General features: G+C 40.9%; 3 protein-coding genes across 3 annotated transcripts in view; 2 read left to right on the plus strand and 1 right to left on the minus strand.

Annotated features, from left to right (window-relative positions):
- Window positions 1-6628, plus strand: part of LOC129697115 (adhesion G protein-coupled receptor F5-like) — a 44006-nt gene extending 37378 nt beyond the window's left edge. The window contains exons 12-14 of the mRNA XM_055635348.1: window positions 37-78; window positions 174-209; window positions 1396-6628. Coding sequence (XP_055491323.1) covers window positions 37-78; window positions 174-209; window positions 1396-1458 — 141 coding nt within the window. The 3' untranslated portion in view covers window positions 1459-6628. The remainder of the gene's footprint in view (window positions 1-36; window positions 79-173; window positions 210-1395) is intronic.
- Window positions 6629-8832: 2204 nt separating this feature from the next.
- LOC129697117 (uncharacterized) lies at window positions 8833-14685 on the plus strand. The gene is made up of 2 exons (XM_055635351.1): window positions 8833-13105; window positions 13171-14685. The coding sequence occupies exons 1-2, from the start codon at window positions 12417-12419 to the stop codon at window positions 13436-13438; spliced, it is 957 nt and encodes a 318-aa protein (XP_055491326.1). The 5' UTR covers window positions 8833-12416; the 3' UTR covers window positions 13439-14685.
- Window positions 14686-17098: 2413 nt separating this feature from the next.
- Window positions 17099-21957, minus strand: part of LOC129697116 (meprin A subunit alpha-like) — a 40642-nt gene continuing 35783 nt past the window's right edge. Inside the window, exon 13 of the mRNA XM_055635350.1 lies at window positions 17099-17501. Within this exon, the coding sequence (XP_055491325.1) occupies window positions 17290-17501 (212 nt within the window). The 3' untranslated portion in view covers window positions 17099-17289. The remainder of the gene's footprint in view (window positions 17502-21957) is intronic.

Below are 21957 nucleotides of genomic sequence, written 5' to 3' on the forward strand. Positions count from 1 at the left end.
TGCTAATGTATTTTAACACTTCATTACCTTTTCTAGGGCTTGTTTATTCTATTAGCTGCTGGATTCACAGAAAAGAAGGTAAAAGCATTTCAGCCACATTTTACTCATTGAAGTATTTGTTGTTGCTTTTGTACACAACCGTTTTTAAATCTTCCTTATTTTATGAATTATAGATAAGAGAAGCCTTAGTTAACCATTTCAAGCCGATGGTAAGTCCTGTTTCTAAATATGAAATCGTGACACGGGCAATAAGCCTTCCACAAGCTGGGATACTGTTGTGAACATTGGACTTTGTCTCTGGAACTGGTGTGCTAAAATGCTGAGAGTTATATTGTGCACTCTGTATCTTCCCCTTTGCTCTACCTACTGTACTTGAGTTTGATTTCATTGTATTTATGTATTGTGGAGAGCATTGCCTGATTTTATTGGATATCATGCAAAACAAAGCTTTTCATTGTACCTTGGTACATGTGACAATAATAAATCTAAACATAATAATAATAATATATTTTATTGTCATTGCACATCAGTGCAACGAGATTTGGTATGCAGCTTCCAACCTTTGTCAAATAAATAGATAGATAGATAGATAGATAGATAGATAGATAGATAGATAGATAGATAGATAGATAGATAGATAGATAGATAGATAGATAGATAGGTAGATAGACAGATAGATAGATAGATAAATAAATAAATAAATGCAAATTACTGCCGACTTTATTGGAGCCAAACTTCCAAAGTGATTCCCAAAGCAAAAGCAAGGGCTCATGAAGTGGTTTCCAGGTGACTGCCACATAGGTTGGAACATGAAAGAACCTTAAAGAAATCCAGAACACAAGGATATTTGTCATTTTTGTTTACATTTTTCAGCCACTCCAGCTGGCTTTGTAATTGAGGTGGTGACAGCCATTACTAAATTCTCTTCAGGCATGGATACGTCATTGAATTGACAGATACAAGGGAGTCAAAGGATGTGGGGAGAACATGGGAATACCCTGTTAATAACAAGGCTGCAGCAAGCATGATCTAATTGGAAAGTGGGGCAGGCTTGTGGGGCCAAGTAGTTCACTTCTGCTCTTGCTTCTTATGCTATTATGTGCGATTCAAACTCAAAATAGTCTGGTGGTGTAAAACAGGGAGGTGATGCATTACTGTCCAAAATGTGCATCATCAATTCAGAAAACAAGTGCATAAATATGTAAATAACGCAGAGTTTTAAACTGCAAAGGAATAAAGGCAGATAGTGAGTTTTAAACAAAAAACAGAAGTTGCGTTTAAACTAAAAGTACAGAAAATATCTGGTGATCTGCATTTACTATAAAAATGATTTTTTTTAGAACAACTAATGAGATTCACTCTGAAGTAACACTGTATGAATTTTACTTATTCCAGGTTTCCCGCACTACATCTGAGAATGTCCAAACAAAACACTCTTTTCAATCATCTACAAAATAAGGTGAGTAAAGTTGGTGATGAAAGCTTCAAAATGTAACAAAGACAATAAATGTACAGAACAAGAGAAGGCCATTTGCTCTATCAGAGTTGTTTTTCAGTTTGGCAATTTAGCAAGGACAGCAGTAAATCTGTCTTAGGGTAGATTCTGCTTTTAACGATCAATGTAGGTTCAGTTTCCTACCTAACCTCTCCCTTCTGCTCAGGCCCATGAGTCCCGGCAATATCCACATTAATTTTTTCTGCACTCTTTTCAGCTTAATAACATCCTTCTTATAGCAGGGTGACCAAAACTAAGCCCATACTCCAAATGTGGCCTCACCAACATCTTATATAAATGTAACATAACATCCTAACTTCTATACTTAGTACCCTGACAGATGAAGGCCAATGTACTAAAACCTTCTTTACCACCCTATATATCTGTGATGCCATTTTCAAGGAAATTGAGAAAATATGTTAAAGGTATGATGGAATGACAGATAAAACATATATAGATTAGAAAATCAATGTAACAAAAAGCTATACTATGCATTTTTTTAAGACCCAGATTAGGGAATCAAGAACTAGAGGACATAGGTCTAAAGTGAGAAGAGAAAGAGGCAGATGTATTACACAGTATATAACAAAACGCTAGCTGAACAAAAAAACATGGCAGATGTTTCAATAGAAGCCAGAGCTTGGAATGAACTTATGCACAAGGTTCTCGCACTTGACCAATGCAACATATCCTTGAAAGCGCCAGAAGTAATGCCTGCAGGATGACCCATGAAGTAATTAAGATCCAATTGCATTCCACAATGCAAGTTCTTTAAGTTCCTTATGATAGGGTGAATTTACAGAGGCTTAATGGTCTTCCTCAAGCAGAGCTATTTTGCACTCTTGAGCAATTCAGGCAGTATAATGTGGATAAATGTGAGGTTATCCACTTTGGTGGCAAAAACAGAAAAGTAGACTATTATCTGAATGGTGGCCGATTAGGAAAAGTGGAGATGCAACGAGACCTGAGTGTCATGGTACACCAGTCATTGAAAGTAGGCATGCAGGTGCAGCAGGCAGTTAAGAAAGCGAATGGTATGTTAGCATTCATAGCAAAAGGATTTGAGTATAGGAGCAGGGAGGTTCTACTGCAGTTGTACAGGGTCTTGATGAGACCATACCTGGAGTATTGCATACAGTTTTGGTCTCCTAATCTGAGGAAAGACATTCTTGCCATAGAGGGAGTACAGAGAAGGTTCACCAGACTGATTCCAGGATTGTCAGGACTTTCATATGAAGAAAGACTGAATAGACTCGGCTTGTACTCGCTAGAGTTTAGAAGATTGAGGGGGGATCTTATAGAAACTTACAAAATTATTAGGGGATTGGACAGGCTAGATGCAGGAAGATTGTTCCCGATATTGGGAAAGTCCAGAACAAGGGGTCACAGTTTAAGGATAAGGGGGAAATCTTTTAGGACCGAGATGAGAAAAACATTTTTCACACAGAGAGTGGTGAATCTCTGGAATTGTCTGCCACAGAAGGTAGTTGAGGCCAGTTCATCGGCTATATTTAAGAGGGAGTTTGATGTGGCCCTTGCGGCTAAAGGGATCAGGGGGTATGGAGAGAAGGCAGGTACAGGATACTGAGTTGGATGATCAGCCATGATCATATTGAATGGTGGTGCAGGCTCGAAGGGCCGAATGGCCTACTGCACCTATTTTCTATGTTTCTATGTTTCTATGAGGAAAACTGGTTGTGGACAGAAATTAAAAGCAACGAATGGGGAGATGAAGGGGATAAAATCAAGAGCGGGGTGAAATTCAGAGTGATGTGGAGGCAAGGGGAAATATTTAATGGTGTGTGGAAACAGACCAGTAGACAAAAGTGTGACAATTAAAATAAGGGGTAGTGATTGCACCTCCTGCCATAGATAGCTGATTTTTAAAAATGCAATAAGGGTTACTGACAATACGGTGTGTGAATTATTAATGATATAAGCAATACCCCAATGGCATCGGGACATCATTTATAATATGACTAATGTCTCTTTAAATCATACTTGATTTACAACTTTCAACATACCGTATGTTCCTTGTTGAACAGGACATTATTAATGCAGATCATAAACTGCAGCTTTTTGATCCTCTTTCTGTCATTCAGCCATGAAAATAATCTACAACATGCCCAAAATTACATGTTATATGCAGTTTATCTCTAATTATAGATGCAAATGACTTTTTCCCTAATTCAATTGCTCAGGTTATTTCTTTGGTGTTATAATTTCTTATAATTCAGAGCTATATTATTGTATAGCTTTAAATTGATTAACTTTATTAACTTAAATAAAGGACTTCCCCAACAGATTATGAAGAATGGAAAAGAACAGAATTTCTACAGCAATTCATTTGCTGATTTCTTTAATGTTTATTTTAGTATACTTCTTGGTAAAATACAGTATATAAATTCCAATATGGTCTTTGTAAAAATAAGGAATAATAAAACGAGTGAACAAAATGACAAGTTTAGTTGAATTCAACAGCTTTAAAATAGTTTCTGATACTAATTTGTTTTTTTTAATTTTATTTCATGTCAATTATTAATAATTATAACAATGGAAAATGTTTTTTAAATTTTGTTTATGGTGTTTGGACATGCATTTATTGAAATAAAACATGTTATTTTTGGTTGTTTAAAGCATGTTTTATCTATTTGCTAGAATTAGGTTTTGTCTTTTGATGATTTAATTTATACTGATAACAGGATTAGATGTTTGTTTCATTTTTTGTTAAAGAATAAAGAACAAGGTGAAAAAAAGTGGAAGTGAAGGATGATTGTTATTGAAATGTGTAATGGTGGTCTAGCATATAATTCAAAGTTCCCTCAAAAACCTACCAATACCATTCTTCCAACAAAATCATGTCAATACATGATTTGATACATATTACTATCAGGCATGTGTTTTAAATGGAATTAAGGGAGTAGAAAAATGAATAAAGTAAATAGAAATCCATTCGAAAAGCAGCAACCCCTCAAATTTAGCAGAAATATTATTGTGATCTCAAGGGGACATATAGGGCCTACAGTTATTCAATCACTTGTAAGCATTCACTGAATTTGTTTTTAGTTTTAGCATAAAATGAAACTGGCAGATTTGAATGTTTTCTGTCCATTTTTGTTCTTGTGCTGTGTACACCTTGCCTTTAACATGCAACTAGTCAGAAACAATGTAACTGGAAACTGTCACTACAGCAGATATAATTGTGGCAAAGAAAAACCATGTGAAATCAACAAAAAAGAGTGAAGAGATGCTATGTGAAATTATTATGTAAATGGTGTCAAGTTAGGAAAAGGGGAAGTACAACAGGAACCGGGGGTCCTTGTTCATCAGTCAATGAAAGTAAGCATGCAGGTGAAGCAGGCAGTGAAGTAAGCAAATGGCATGTTGGCCTTCAAAACACGAGGAGTTGAGTATAGGAGCAAAGAGGTCCTTCTGCAGTTGTACAGGGCCCTAGTGAGACCACACCTGGAATATTGAGTGCAGTTTTGGTCTCCGGGTTTGAGGAAGGACATTCGTGCTATTGAGGAAGTGCAGCATAGGTTCACGAGGTTAATTCCCGGGATGGTGGGACTGTCATATGCTGAGAGAATGGAGCGACTGGGCTTGTATACTCTTGAGTTTAGAAGGATGAGAGGGAATCTTATTGAAACACATAAGATTATTAAGGTTTGGACACGCTAGAGGCAGGAAACATGGTCCCGATGTTGGGGGAGTCCAGAACCAGGGGCCACAGTTTAAGAGTAAGGGGTAAGCCATTTGGAACAGAGATGAGAAAACACTTTTAAAGACAAAGACTTGTGAGTGTGGAATTCTCTGCCTCAGAGGGCGGTGGAGGCCGGTTCTCTGGATATTTTCAAGAGAGAGCTAGGCAGGGCTCTTGAAGATAATGGAGTCAGGGGATATGGGGAGAAGGCAGGAACGGGGTTCTGATTGTGGATGATCGGCCATGATCACATTGAATAGCGGTGCTGGCTTGAAGGGCCGAATGGCCTACTCCGCACCTATTGTCTGTTGTCTATTGTCTATTGAAAGTAAAATCATTTTTGAGTTATTCTGATAGTATAGAAATACGATTAATTATATATTATTATAACTGATATAGGACCATTGTGGGGAAAAAACTTACTTTGTCCAATTACTTTGTCCAATTACTGAACTTTGTCAATAATGTAGCTTTAAAATATCAAATAAAATAGTGTGGGATGTTATTATTAATGTGCAGAGGAATTTGCATTTCTGTGTGTTCAATGTAAACAACTAAAGCTTCATTCGTAGGAAAGATGATAAGAAAACTGAGTAACTAAGTGGAGTAATAACCTATTATGTATCAACTTTATTTGTATTATTTGTATTTGAGAGAAAGTTCCATTTCAATAAAATGATTACAAGGAAAATTATAGTGTTTGTCATACTTCCAAGGTCAGTTATTGTTTCTTCATGAAACCTTACTTATTTTTGGCCATGTAATAGTTGTACCTTTATAGGAAACAACCTATCATCTAACCTCCCAAGTAAATAAAATAATAGCCATATTTATGGGGAGGAATGAGTCTTTGGCTGCTCATGCTATATGTGCTGTATGCTGTTGGAATCTGACCCATTAGTTCCATTCACCTCTGTCGAATGGATGACCTTAAAATTTTCATATAATCAAATCTATTTGCCACAGTTTTGTTTATTCAAATAAGCATCCTGTGTTTGCAACTTAATGTTGCCATTCACACTGTGCACAATTAACAAACCAGTACATGGCTTTGTATCTCTGCTCTCATTCTTCAAAATGCCAACAGATACGCAGCCAGTTTCTGCAACCTTCCTTCATTAGCCAACAGGCATATTGTCAGTATTACATAGAAACATAGAAAATAGGTGCAGGAGTAGGCATTCGGCCCTTCGAGCCTGCACCGCCATTCAATATGATCATGGCTGATCATCCAACTCAGTATCCTGTACCTGCCTTCTCTCCATACCCCCTGATCCATTTAGCCACAAGGCCCACATCTAACTCCTTCTTAAATATAGCCAATTAACTGGCCTCAACTACCTTCTGTGGCAGAGAATTCCAGAGATTCACCACTCTCTGTGTGAATTTTTTTTTCCTCATCTCGGTCTTAAAAGGTTTCCCCCTTATCCTTAAACTGTGATTGTTCCCGATATTTGGGAAGTCCAGAACAAGGGGGTTGTTCTGGACTTCCCAAATATCGGGAACAATCTTCCTGCATCTAACATGTCCAACCCCTTAAGAATTTTGTAAGTTTCTATAAGATCCCCCCTCAATCTTCTAAATTCTAGCGAGTACAAGCCGAGTCTATCCAGTCTTTCTTCATATGAAAGTCCCGACATCCCAGGAATCAGTCTAGTGAACCTTCTCTGTACTCCCTCTATGGCAAGAATGTCTTTCCTCAGATTAGGAGACCAAAACTGTACGCAATACTCCAGGTATGGTCTCACCAAGACCCTGTACAACTGCAGTAGAACCTCCCTGCTCCTATACTCAAATCCTTTTGCTATGAATGCTAACATACCATTTGCTTTCTTCACTGCCTGCTACACCTGCATGCCTACTTTCAATGACTGGTGTACCATGACACCCAGGTCTCGCTGCATCTCCCCTTTTCCTAATCGGCCACCATTCACATAAAAGTCTACTTTTCTGTTTTTGACACCAAAGTGGATAACCTCACATTTATCCACATTATACTGCATCTGCCATGCATTTTCCCACTCACCCAGCCTATCCAAGTCACCTTGCAGCCTCCTCACAGCTAACACTGCCCCCCAGCTTCGTGTAATCCGCAAACTTAGACTGGAAAGCCTATCAATCTTGCAAAGTGCACAACTATAACCGAGGAGGCCATTCATTAGAGATTGCACTGGATCTCTTATGATCTTCAGTGAAATAAAATAATAGACAATAGGTGCAGGAGTAGGCCATTCGGCCCTTTGAACCAGCACCGCCATTCAATGTGTTCATGGCTGATCATCCACAAATAATGGATCATTATGAGCATTTGAACACAAAGTGGAGGATTGAGAACCTGTGGATGAAAAATGGTTAACTGGAAATCTGCAGCATACAACTTGGATGAAAACTGCATTATGATAAATTGGATGATTAAAACTGAAAAACTTTAGCAAGGGAATTATAGTGGTAGAACTAAGGCTGCAATATTAAAAACACCATAGTCTAAAACAATGCCAAGATCCAGAGGTAGTCAACCATATGACATTATACAAGCAACACCCACAGTCATTTGGGTCATCGAAATTCACCCCTTGGTAATTCACAAATCACTAACCAAAACCTTGAGATACAGAATAAAACTCACTCTTATGAATAACAAATAAATAAACAGTGAATGCAAAATAACCAACAGATTTGTCCATTTTTATTTTCGATCACACGGTATTGTCTGCAATAAGACTTGGATATGACGTCGCTGTGTTGAATGGGTTAGCAGTCACAGCCAAGTCCATCCTTTGCCGCCGCTACCTCAGTCTGAGGACACGTGAACAGACATCCCAACGAGATAGATGGTTTTCTAGGAACACATCCCCTCCCAGACGCAAGAGTTGTCTGTACTTAAACTTACCTTTTACGAACAATCTTCATAGAGTGCAATGCTCCCTCTTTTTAGAAAAATAGAAAGGACATTCTTTACATATACATGCACAGTACCATTACAGATTGAACACAGTCATGTGTTTTTCCAATCTCTCACATGTCCGCAATAGTGCTGGGGTATCCAAAATGTCACTTGTATATCTCTCAGCAGTCAACACTCACTGGATTAGACACAAAATGCTGGAGTAACTCAGCGTGTCAGGCAGCATCACTGGAGAAAAGGAAGAGGTGATGTTTTGGGTTGATACCCTTCATCAGGCTCTGAAGAAGGGTCTCAATCTAAATTGTCATCTATTACTTTTCTCCAGATATGCTGCCTGACCTGCTGAGTTACTCCAGCATTTTGTATCTATCTTTGGTGTAAACCAGCATCTGCAGTTCCTTCCTACACCTTCTTTAGTCAGAGGGTGATGAATCTGTAGAATTCTTTGCCACAGTTGGCTGTGGAGGCCAAGTCAGTGGAGATATTTAAGGCAGAGATAGATAGATCCTTGATTAGTATGAGTTTCAGAGGTTATGAGGAGAAGGCAGGAGAATGTGGTTAAGATGGAGAGATCAGCCATGATTGAATGGGGAATGATGGTCCGCATGGCCTGATCTAGGTATGTTACAATACTTACCTTCAGCGGCGCTGCAATTCTGCCACTGGCCGTGTGCGTGATTTTGGCGTGTTTGAGGGGGGGAGGGGACGGGGTTAAACCGTTTTTTTTTCCGACCTGGTCCTGAATTATATTTTGTTGGAGTGCAAGATGTTGCTAAAGAATCGTTCCAACGGCCGTTCTGTGTGTTTTTAAAAAAAATTCACCCGACAAGTTAATCGCTGGAGTCATTTTAAAATCAGCTTCTGAAGCCGTCAATGCCGACAACGGGGCCGGATTTTATGTAGGGGACAGGTAAAAGAAAGTAGTTTATTTTTATGTACAAAAGTGTTTCTTAAGATGCATTTAATTCACATTTTAAGTTGCGAAACGGTGATTTTTTTCCCCGAAGAACCGGCAGTGTATTTGCTGCCGATATGGGGACTAAAATCACCGCAACCTCAGCATTCCAAATGGTCCCGTTCCAGAAAAACCCACAGGCTAGTTGATTTAAATGGCCATTAATTTATAGGTATTAAACATTCCTTTCATTTGGCCTATAAACCCATGACAATGAGATTTAAAAATTATGTTATATTCTGAATTCTTGTGTGAATGTTATTTGGACACTTAGTCTATTTAAAAATGTTAATCTATTCTTAAGAAATGGATAGATGTTTAGATCTAGTAATTGAATTTTGTAATTATCTACAATTAGGTAACTAACTAATTATATGCTTTAATTTCAAGTCATCTAAGTAAGATTGTTTCATATTTGTTTCAGAATGCTTCAATCTATAATAACTGAAAATTTATTTCAGTTCTCTTAAATTTTAAGAAAGTTATTGGCCTTTAAATGTTCTAGATCACAGCTTTTGTGTTAAGTCAATGAAAAAGCAATAGGGAACAAGATGCCAATTTCTGAGTATGAAAAAGGCCATAACATTTTTAATACTAAAGATATGAAAGTGAAATATGTGTCCAATTAAACTTCTTTTTATGCTTTATCTGATGGGATAAATTAAAGACTTGATTTTTTAAATCTCAAAATTTTGTAACATTGCTACCTAATCCTACCACTTATGATCTTTTGATCTTCCACAAACACTCACTGGGACATCTTCTGGGCTTTCTGTGCCATTTCCTTTGAGGCTTCTTTATGTCCTACCATCCTTTACTCAGTCAGCCCATCAGGATCAAGGATGACTGGGTTCAATTCCAGTTGAATAGGTTCTGAGATGGCTGATGAGACCAACTATTGGCTATATTTAAGAGGGAGTTAGATGTGGCCCTTGTGGCTAAAGGGATTAGGGGGAATGGAGAGAAGGCAGGTACAGGATACTGAGTTGGATGATCAGCCATGATCATATTGAATGGCGGTGCAAGCTCGAAGGGCCGAATGGCCTACTCCTGCTATTTTCTATGTATCTATGTATATGGACACACTTGCTGTGTTAAAGGTGGGGCAAGAGATGTCAACACATAGGCACGGGGGTAGCTGGAGAAGATGTATGTTCCACCTACAGATTACACTGAGCTATACTGTGCTTCCAATAAATGAACTTGAGGTACTCAATGTCATCCTGAACACTCCTTCGCTGATTTGAGTAGTAGTGGCTCAGGGTTTCCAAGAAGCCAATGGGAATGATATCCCATTCTTATTGCGAGCACATTAGAACACTTTCATAAGATTTCCAACAAATATTGAATGTTTCGTGGATCGTGCATATTGATTTTTCCAATGTAACCATCATGCAGTAGATTTGCCTTTTTACACGAGTTCCCTTTTACAGCTACCGTCTTTTTAATTAGTCTTCCTATGAGGTGGCCTCTAAACTGTTTTCTTGCTCAGTTCCTCAGCTCATCTAGATTCTCTTTTTATGGTCCAAGACTCCCTTATGAGCCTGTCCCACTTAAGCGATTTGTCAGGCGACTGCCGGCAGTTGACTGAAAAATTGGTAACTGGAACGGCGACTGTTAAAGTGGAACACACACACACACATAGAAACATAGAAACATAGAAATTAGGTGCAGGAGTAGGCCATTCGGCCCTTCGAGCCTGCACCGCCATTCGATATGATCATGGCTGATCATCCAACTCAGTATCCCGTACCTGCCTTCTCTCCATACCCCCTGATCCCCTTAGCCACAAGGGCCACATCTAACTCCCTCTTAAATATAGCCAATGAAGTGGCCTCAACTACCCTCTGTGGCAGAGAGTTCCAGAGATTCACCACTCTCTGTGTGAAAAAAGGTTCTTCTCATCTCGGTTTTAAAGGATTTCCCCTTTATCCTTAAGCTGTGACCCCTTGTCCTGGACTTCCCTAACATCGGGAACAATCTTCCTGCATCTAGCCTGTCCAACCCCTTAAGAATTTTGTAAGTTTCTATAAGATCCCCTCTCATTCTTCTAAATTCTAGAGAGTATAAACCAAGTCTATCCAGTCTTTCTTCATAAGACAGTCCTGACATCCCAGGAATCAGTCTGGTGAACCGTCTCTGCACTCCCTCTATGGCAATAATGTCCTTCCTCAGATTTGGAGACCAAAACTGTACGCAATACTCCAGGTGTGGTCTCACCAAGACCCTGTACAACTGCAGTAGAACCTCTCTGCTCCTATACTCAAATCCTTTTGCAATGAAAGCTAACATACCATTCGCTTTCTTTACTGCCTGCTGCACCTGCATGCCTACCTTCAATGACTGGTGTACCATGACACCCAGGTCTCGCTGCATCTCCCCCTTTCCCAATCGGCCACCATTTAGATAATAGTCTGCTTTCCTGTTTTTTGCCACCAAAATGGATAACCTCACATTTATCCACATTATACTGCATCTGCCAAACATTTGCCCACTCACCCAGCCTATCCAAGTCACCCTGCAGTCTCCTAGCATCCTCCTCACAGCTAACACTGCCCCCCAGCTTAGTGTCATCCGCAAACTTGGAGATATTGCCTTCAATTCCCTCATCCAGATCGTTAATATATATTGTAAATAGCTGGGGTCCCAGTACTAAGCCTTGGGGGTACCCCACTAGTCACTGCCTGCCATTGTGAAAAGGACCCGTTTACTCCTACTCTTTGCAGGACACACACATTGCTTCCTACACTAGCCCGTTATGCAGGTGGGGGATAGGGCAGGTGGGGGGAGTGCTGTGAGTGAAATTAACACAGTGCAAAGCCAAGGTGATACAGCCACACACCACGATGAACAGGAAGGTTGGCGCTGTAATTAAGAGGGCTAAAGCACAGTGTACGGTAAGTCCTTTAAAAGGGGGGGAAGGGGTGGAGAAGGAAGGAGAAGGAGTGGAGACAACTTTTAAGAAGCCAGAGATACACAACTGTGAAGCTCGGTGGACATTTAACATTACTGCTCGGTAACTACAGCTTACGTTTTTTTTCCCCAATGAGCCAATGAAATTCACCAGTCAGCTCCAGCTACAACCTACGAGAACCTACGAGAACCTTCAACCTCCTGGCAACCCAGTAGGGTCTCCTGGCGACCCACCTGTGGCACGAGAATTCTCGCTACTCTCCATAGCGGCTTCATTCTGGTCGCCTCTAATTTTTCAACGTTGAAAAATTTGCGGCGACCATAATGAGGCTGTGACTGGTTCCCAGAATGCGGGAACTACTCACAACCATGAAGGCGACTCCCCGGCAACCACCCGTGAACATGTGGTGACCATGTGGCGACTGCATAGTCTCCTGCAGTGTAGATGAGTGTGCCTCTACTATATAGATTGGAGCACTTGGAGCAGTATGTCACCACACCTACCAGACTTGACAGAACGCTGGATCTGTGTTTCGGTAACATACCGGGAGTCTATGTCTCAAAGCCCCGCCCACCACTCGGTCGTTCCGACCACAATGTCATTCTGCTGCTTCCAAAATACAGACAAAAACTAAAAACAGAAGATATACAAACAAAAACTATTCAAGTCTGGAACGATGACTCTGTCGATGCATTAAGGGGCTGCAAGGAGATCACTGACTGGGAAATATTTTTCCAAAGTTGTGAGGGAGACCTAAATCTGCTGACAGACTCTATCTCCTCCTATTTGTCATTCTGTGTGGATGCTGTTATACCAACACAACAGGTCAAGCTGTACCCTAATAACAAGCCTTGGGTTACCAAGGACCTGAAGCAGTGTCTTAACAACAAAAAAGTGGCATTCCTACAGGGAGACAAACACAGAGTAAAACAGTATAATAGTGAGCTGAGAAGGAAGACCAGGCTGGCCAAACTCCACTACAAAAACAAAGTGGAGGAAAAATTCACCACTGGCAATGCAAGGGAGGCATGGCAGGGACTTAACACCATGATGGGCAGAGCCCAGAAACCGGCCCTGATCCAATGCTCTGACCCTGCCACCTTTGCTGAGCAACTCAACATCTATTACAGCAGGTTACACAAAAAAGCTCATCTATGGAGCGAAGGAAATAGGCAACGTTTCGGGTCTATTACAGCAGGTTTGACAGGACACACACCCAGAATGACTGGACCCTCACCAGCAGTTCATCAATTACAGTGGATAAAAGGAAGGTTACATCTATACTGGGCCGCATCAACCCTCACAAAGCTTCTGGCCCGGACAGGCTCAGGGGCAAGGTGCTGAGGGAATGCTCAGTTCAGCTGGGTGATGTTATCACTCAGCTATTCCAGCATCTCCTTGACTCCAGCTTTGTCCCACGGATGTGGACATACCGGTGCCGAAGAAATCTAACGCCAGGGAGATGAAGGACTACAGACCGGTGGCACTCACATCCATTCTTTCCAAGTGTATGGAGAGGGTGGTAAGTGATCACCTCACTGCTATGGTGGTGGACAGGCTTGACCCACTCCAGTTTGCCTATAAGGCAAGGCGTGGGGTGGAGGATGCCTGTTTGACTCTCCTGGACACAGTTAGCAGACAGCTGGACTTCCCACACCCCCACACATGGATTTTATTTATGGACTTTTCTTCAGCTTTTAACACAGTTAACACAGTCACCCTCTGCAACCGCCTTCTGGACCTACAAGTCAACCCATCACTTATCCTGTGGATAAAAGACTTTCTGCAGGACTGGCCTCAGCATGTTGTGGTAAATGGTTTTAAATCCAAGAACATGATTTTAAACACTGGTGTCCCTGAGGGTTGTGTCTTATCACCAATTTTATTTTCCATCTACACAAACAACATAACAAACAATAACAGTGACATTTCCCTTTTTAAGTATGCAGACGATATTGCCCTGGTGGCCCACATCAAGGATCACACTTCTCTGGCTGCCTACTATCAGCAGGTCAACACCCTGATGCTGTGGATCAAAGAGAGCTCTTTGGAGCTTAACATCTCCAAGACCAAGGAGCTGTGTTGTGGGGGGAGGCAAACATCTTCCCCCCCAACCTCTCTTTGAACCTCTGAGGCTGAATGGGCAGACAGTTGAGCAGGTAGAGCCCTTTAGATACCTGGGCACAGAGATTGACACCCGCCTGTCCTTCTCCCAGCACACAGACTCTGTGTACAAGAAGGCACAGCAACGCCTGTTCCTGCTGAGGAAACTCAGGAGCTTTGATGTCAGACAGGACATTTTAACAGTTGTCTATAAATCACTTATAGAATCTGTACTCACCTTTAACATCACATCCTGGTTCACCCTCACCTCTGTCAAAGACAAATCAAAGCTTTCCCGGATCATCAATCAGGCAAGCAAAATAACTGGCAAAACTCAAAATCAATTATCAGTACTCCACACCCAGGCAGTTAAAAGGAAAGCCAATCTCATTACACAGGATCCCACCCACCCCCTGCAGAAGTCTTTCCAACTTCTGCCATCAGGCCGTTGATATAAAGTCCCCCTATCCAAGAAAAACATCCACAAAAACTAATTCATACCCATTGCCATAAACAGCTTAAATAAAAAATGACCAATGGACAAATTAACCCTGACGCATTGTCACTTTACACATATCCACAACTTTTATCTTGTCTATTTTTACAGTTTTTAATCTTTATATTTGCTTTTAAGATCGATACACACTGTGTGTGCTCGCAGAAATCTGTGTTGTATGACTGCTTATCAGTACATTGTCCTGTCTGTATGTTGAGCCACGTCAAAGAAGATTTTCTGTTACGACAGACAATAAAGTTTTCTGAATCTGAATCTGAATCTGAATATATATCACCACACAGATTATGCATGCTGCACATTCCTTATGTAGTCCAGTCCGGATCGTCATCCCTACCCGCCCATAAGCCTGCGTGTCTCTCTCTCTCTCTCTCTCTCTCTCTCTTAGATTAGATGTATGGCATAGAGACGAAAGCACAAGGTGTTTCCTCTGTGGAATTACAAATAAAAAACTATGAGTTCTAACCTCTATGTGTGAGTCTGAGCATTTCAACATGCAGTCGCCTAAAAAGTCGTCTAAGTGGGACAGGCCCATGAGTCTCCCACTTGTGTATATATTGTAGGGGTTCTCTGTTTAACTCTGAGACGAGGTGATGAATGAATTTACACAGCCTTCAGGCATAATGATTTATTACACAGGCTCTGCAAACAATTTCTCAAACCAGAGAGTGGTTAACAAGTTGAAGCAATCACCTTTTACAATCAATCTTAAAAACACTACAATTAGAAAGCTCATAATGATTAATGTAATTAGATACAAATGCAACCCAAACCTCATGGAGTTACTGTGGAACACAACAATTATGTGTCACTAGCAATTTCTTGATTAAAAGATTGGAAAATTGGAAAAATAAAAATCAATTAATGATCTTCACGATGAGCTAGTAATACTTTGTTGAGATTTAATTTTGTCTTCTTGCAATCATGTTAATAATAGCAATGGTCAGGAATAATACACCTGCAGTTGCACCAATCATCACCCCTAAGAGAGTACCATGAACCTGCGTTCTCTCACAGCGATCACCGAAGTGCTGGTGTATTTGAGTCGAGGCACACCTAAAATGGAACAACATTGCAACGTATTACACAGTAGATGAGCAAATGGGACAACATAGAACTAGTGTGAATAGCAATCGATGGTCAGTGCAGACTCAGTGAGCCAAAAGGCCTGTTTCCGTGCTGTATTTCTAAAACTAAAACTAAAAAAACTGACAAGAACACAAACAATGGCCATTTCGTCTATGAGTTTAATTCTGGTGCTAATGTTCCACATATTTCTTTCTGTCTATCAGCACCAAACTCTGGAACACATCTCTTCTATATCCTTCATATACTTATCTACTGTACCAATGGTAAAAACTACTTTAGCTGTAACAATCAAGTCTGAATATATGTTTTTAGATTATGGCCAGAATGATGCATCAGTGTTGGATAGCACTGTCAGCCAGTGGCCCTGTTCCATATGAGCAACTTCTGAGGTTACAAATAATTATTTTTGTTCATACAAATGTTCATGTTCTACACCCAATTTGAACCTGATGATGGCATTGGAAAAATGTTCAGATCGGCAGTGATTTGGGTGGGAGGGCAATACAGCAAAAACAGATTATGTCCAATATACGGCCAAGCACAAATATCTTGAAAATTCCTCACTATCTGTCCTTACACATTTGTCGAATTGAGTTGATTGGCAGATGGGATATAAGTGGAAGGGGGTGAGGGAAATGGGAAAAATAAAGGGGGAGGTCATTTAAGACTGAGGTGAGAAAAAACGATTTCACCCAGAGAGTTGTGAATTTATGGAATTCCCTGCCACAAAGGGCAGTGGAGGCCAAATCACTGGATGGATTTAAGAGAGAGTTAGATAGAGCTCTAGGGGCTAGCGGAGTCAAGGGATATGGGGAGAAGGCAGGCACGGGTTATTGATAGGGGACGATCAGCCATGGTCACAATGAATGGCGGTGCTGGCTCAAAGGGCCGAATGTCCTCCTCCTGCACCTATTTTCTATGTTTCTATGTTTCAATGTTTCTATATTGGGGTGGAGCAGGGAAGATGTGACTGATGGTGGGATGAGGTTGAAGGTATTGGAAATGTCAGAGAATGATTTGTTGGATGTTAGAGAGGTGAAACGTAATGACCAGGATAACTCTATTCTTGCTCTATCTGGGTAGAGGGGGGTGCGAGAACAGAGTGTGCGACACACAGGAGTTATAGGTGAGGGATCCATGCACTGCAGCAGGGGGGGGGGGGGGACCATGTTTATTAAAGGAAGAAGACATCTCAGATGTTCTAGGGTAGAAAGTCTAATCTTGGGGGCACATTGGGCAGAGACAGAGAAATTTAGGGCATGGGGTGATGTGCTTGCAAGAGGCAGGGATGGGAGCAGGTATATTCAGGATAACTATGGGAGTCAGTAGGTTTGTAGTAGATGTCAGTCGATGGTCTGTCCCTTGTGATGGAGGCAGAGAGATTGTGAAAGGTGACAGAAATAGTCCATGAGAATTTGAGCACAGGGTGGAAGTTGGTGGTAAAGTTGTTGAAAACAAATGGTACAAGCGACAGCCGCGATGGAGTGGTTGATGTAACGGAGAAAGAGTAGGGTGATGGTGCAAAGGCAATTGGAAATGCTTCTTTAAATATTATAAAACAATCCACTAAAGTATTAACTACTTTGCTGCTCCTAAATATCCACATATAAGTTATGGAAGTTTCACATACCTACAATTTGCTTTTCCGTTCACAATAACACACAACCCGCCATTCAGACAAAAGCCAGGACTGCACTGCGCCCTGTGGGGTCTTTGTTGCTGATTTTCTTTTGAGTGTCGACTCTGTTCTACTGCCCGCCGCTGCCTTCCAGGGGACTTTGGAGGATGAACTGGCACTTCTGTATTAATCAGCGGAGTCAGATCTTTGGGGAAAAAAATATTAATTAACTTTAGTAGCGGAATTGTGGATGTCGATAATTGTTTCCCTTTCCTGATTTCTTTACTGCTCTCATGAGATAATCTCCATGGCATTTTCTCCATTAGGTATTGCCGTCCTCCAGTTTCTTCTTCAAGCAACAAATTAGACAAGTCTCTGGAAAGACAACTGCATGTACAATAGGTGCTCATCACATCGAAATGGTTTTTACCATTAACCATTATGCATACTATCCAACCAAGGCCATCTGTTGTGTAATAAGGATCATTAACTGTGCCCCCTCTACATCCTAGGATATATTCAACATATGCTTGAGAACATATATGCTCCTCCATTCCATGGTTTATAGAGTATCTAGCAATCATTGCAGCTGGTGTCATCCCTTATGGCCTGGATTCATCATGGTTGCAAGTTTGACAATCAAAAGTGGACCCAGTCTGAAGAAGGGTTTCGGCCCAAAACGTTGCCTATTTCCTTCGCTCCGTAGATGCTGCTGCACCCGCTGAGTTTCTCCAGCATTTTTGTGTACCTTGGACCCAGTCACACTGTTTAGTACAAATTGTCAGTCTGCAAATTGTTGTTACCATATCTCATTTTGAAAAATAAAATTGATTTCATTTGCTTAATGCTAAAAAAAAATCAGTGCTATGCAGCTGGATTTCCAGGCGTAGCAGTCATTGGTGACTAAATTGGAATAAGAAACATAGAAACATAGAAAATAGATGTAGGAGGAGGCCATTTGGCCCTTCGAGCCAGCACCACCATACATTGAGATCATCGCTGATCATCCCCAATCAATAACCCGTGCCTGCCTTCTCCCCATATCCCTTGACTCCACTAGCCCCGAGAGCGCTATCTAACTCTCTTAAATCCATCCAGTGATTTGACCTCCACTGCCCTCTGTGGCAGGGAATTCCATAAATACACAACTGTCTGGGTGAAAACGTTTTTTCTCACCTCAGTCTTAAATGACCTCCCCTTTATTCTAAGACAGTGGCCCCTGATTCTGGGCTCGCCCAACATTGGGAACATTTTTCCTGCATCTAGCTTGTCCAGTCATTTTATAGTTTTATATGTTTCTATAAGATCTCCCCTCATCCTCCTAAACTCCAGTGAATACAAGCGTAGTCTTGTCAATCTTTCCTCATCCCATGGATCAATCTCGTGAACCTACGCTGCATTGCCTCAATCATAAGGATGTCCTTCCACAAATTAGGAGACCAAAACTGTACACAATACTCCAGATGTGGTCTCACCAGAGCCCTATCAAACTGCAGAAGAACCTCTTTACTCCTATACTGAAATCCTCTTGTTATGAAGGCCAACATTCCATTAGCTTTCTTTACTGCCTGCTGTACCTGTAAGCCAACTTTCAGTGACCGGTGTACAAGGATGCCCAGGTCTCGCAGCACCTCCCCCTAACCTAACCTAACCCCATTGAGATAATAATCTGCCCCCTTGTTTTTGCCGCTAAAGTGGATAACCTCACATTTATCTATATTATACTGCATCTGCCACGCATCTGCCCACTCACTCAACCTGTCCAGGTCACCCTGCAACCTCCTAACATCCTCTTTGCAGCTCACACTGCCACCCAGCTTTGTGTCATCCGCAAACTTGCTAGTGTTGCTCCTAATTCCCTTTTCCAAATCATTAGATATATGGTAAACAGTTGCGGTCCAAACACCGAGCCTTGCGGCACTCCACTTACCACTGCATGCCATTCTGAAAAGGACCCGTTCACTCCTACTCTTTGTTTCTGGTCTGCCAACCAATTTTCTATTCATGTCAACACCCTACCCCCAATACCACGTGCTCTAATTTTAGTCACCAGTCTCCCATGCAGGACCTTATCAAAGGCTTTCTGAAAGTAGATACACTACATCCACTGGCACCCCTTCATCCATTTTACTTGTCACATCCTCAAAAAATTCCAGAAGATTAGTCAAGCATAATTTCCCTTTCATAAATCCATGTTGACTTGGACTAATCCTTTTACAGCTATCCAAATGCCGCATTATTACCTGTTTAATAATTGACTCCAGCATCTTTCCCACCACCGAAGTCAGGCTAACTGGTCTGTAATTCCCTGTTTTCTCACTCGCTCCTTTCTTGAAATGTGGAATAACATTAGCTATCCTCCAATCCACAGGAACTGACCTTAAATCTATTGAACATTGGAAAATGATCACCAGTGCGTCCACTATTTCTAGTAGTAAGCCACCTCCCTGAGGACCCTGGGATGCAGACCATCAGGCCCCGGGGATTTATCATCCTTCAGTCCCATTAGCCTACCCAATACTATTTCTCGCCTAATGAAAATTTATTTCAGTTCCTCTACCCCCTTAGATCCTCTGTCCTCCAGTACATCTGGGAGATTGTTTGATTCTTCCTTAGTGAAGACAGATCCGAAGTACCTATTCAACTTTTCTGCCATTTCCTTGTTGCCCATAATAATTTCACCTGTGTCTTCAAGAGACCCACATTTGACTTTGCTACTCTTTTTCCCTTAACATATCTAAAGAAGCTTTTACTGTCCTTCTTTATATTCCTGGCCAGCTTCCCTTCGAACTTCATCTTTTCTGCCCGTATTGCCCGTTTTATTTCCTTCTGTTGTCCTATGAAAGTTTCCCAATCCTCTGGCTTCCGGCTACTCTTTGCTACTCTTTTTTGTGTGTTATACATCTTTTCTTTTCGTTTTCTATCCCTAACTTTTCTTGTCAGCCACGGTTGCCTCCTACTCCCCTTAGAATCTTTCTTCCTTTTTGGAATGAAATGATCCTGCTTCTTCCGGATTATGCCCAGAAATTCCTGCCATTGCTGTTCCACCATCATTCCTGCTAGGATCCCTTTCCAGTCTACCTTGGCCAGCTCCCCTCTCATGCCTTCATAGTCCCCTTTGTTTAACTGCATCACTGACACTTCCGATTCAACCTTCTCCTTCTCAAATTGCAGATTAAAACGAATCATATTATGATCATTACCTCCAAGCGGTTCCTTTACCTCGAGTTCTCTTATCATATCTGGTTCATTGGATAATACTAAATCCAGAATTGCCTTTTCTCTGGTCGGCTCCATTACAAGCTGCTCTAAGAATCCATCTCGGAGGCATTCTACAAACTCTCTTTCTTGTGGTCCTGAACCAACCTGATTTTCCCAGTCTTAGGATTCCTAGGATTTCTTTTAAGAATGTTACTAATTTCAGTCAGGATTTTACAACACCTTTATTGCAATCCCTTTATCTCTTTATTTTACTGATAGTCATGTTGCTTAGTAATATTTCTAATCCAGACAAATTTGTTTCAGTATTAAACCAACCACAGTAAGAACCTCTTGACAACTGTCATGATTTCCCTTTGCAGTTTATATCTTTATAAAATGATTCCACTAATAAAACTCTCTTCATATACTTTATTCAATACCGTATACTTGTATGCTTCTGTTTTGGTTTTACTGTTCACTCAACATTTTAGTAATTGTGCTCTTTATCCTAATAATGCAATTAATTAGTACTAATGTATTTTTACATAATATGTTTTAGACAAGCAATAACATTTGTTTCCCATGTTGCAATGACATAGACCATTAAATGTGTATTTTGGAGGAATTTAAACATTGCTGAATTGCTTCCTAATATTATTATTAGATTGCAAAAAAACACAGAATTTTGTTGCACTGTTTGAAACGCAGTGTTGTTTTGCTCTTGCTTGCAATGCTATATTGCCTCAGGAACAGTGCACAACACAGGTCAAACTTCTCACTGCTGCCAGCACTGAGATGTGCAGCTGACAACTCATCAGTAGCATCGTAAAGGAACACATGCAATACCACCTGCACTCTTTTAGCCTTTTGAAGATGGTTGTTCGCTTTACCATGACTGCATAATGGACTCCTGAGGATATGAGTTTGCTCCTACACTGACTGCCGAGGACCTCTAGTGGATCCCATTAACTGCAGCAGGAATGTCTTCTGTTCAGTGATCTGAGTACAGGATAACTAACATTGCAATAATGACAAAGAGTCTTCGATCAGAAGTGGTCATTGTGAATATCTCTCCAAAGACGCTGCCTGAGCACTTGAGTCGCCTAGTCCTTATTTTAGATTTTCAGGATCTGCAGTTTTTTGTTATTTTCATTGTAATTCATTGAAACAAAGTTTTCTTAAAGAACTACAATATTCCTGTTAATGTTTGAAAGCTACTGACCCAGGAATGATATATAGAGCGACCTTGTGGTCCAAGTTCATAGCTCCCTGAAAGTAGCAACACGGGTTGATAGAGCAGCAAAGAAGGTAAATATGACATCTCCAAGTTTGCGGATGATATAAAGCTGGGTGGCAGTGTGAGCTGCCAAGAGGATGCAATGAGGCTGCAGGATGATTTAGATAGGTTGGGTGAGCGGGCAGAAGCATGGCAGATGCAGTATAATGTGGATAAATGTGAG

Source organism: Leucoraja erinacea, chromosome 5 (assembly GCF_028641065.1).
Source record: "Leucoraja erinacea ecotype New England chromosome 5, Leri_hhj_1, whole genome shotgun sequence".
NCBI classification, from domain to species: Eukaryota; Metazoa; Chordata; class Chondrichthyes; order Rajiformes; family Rajidae; genus Leucoraja; species Leucoraja erinaceus.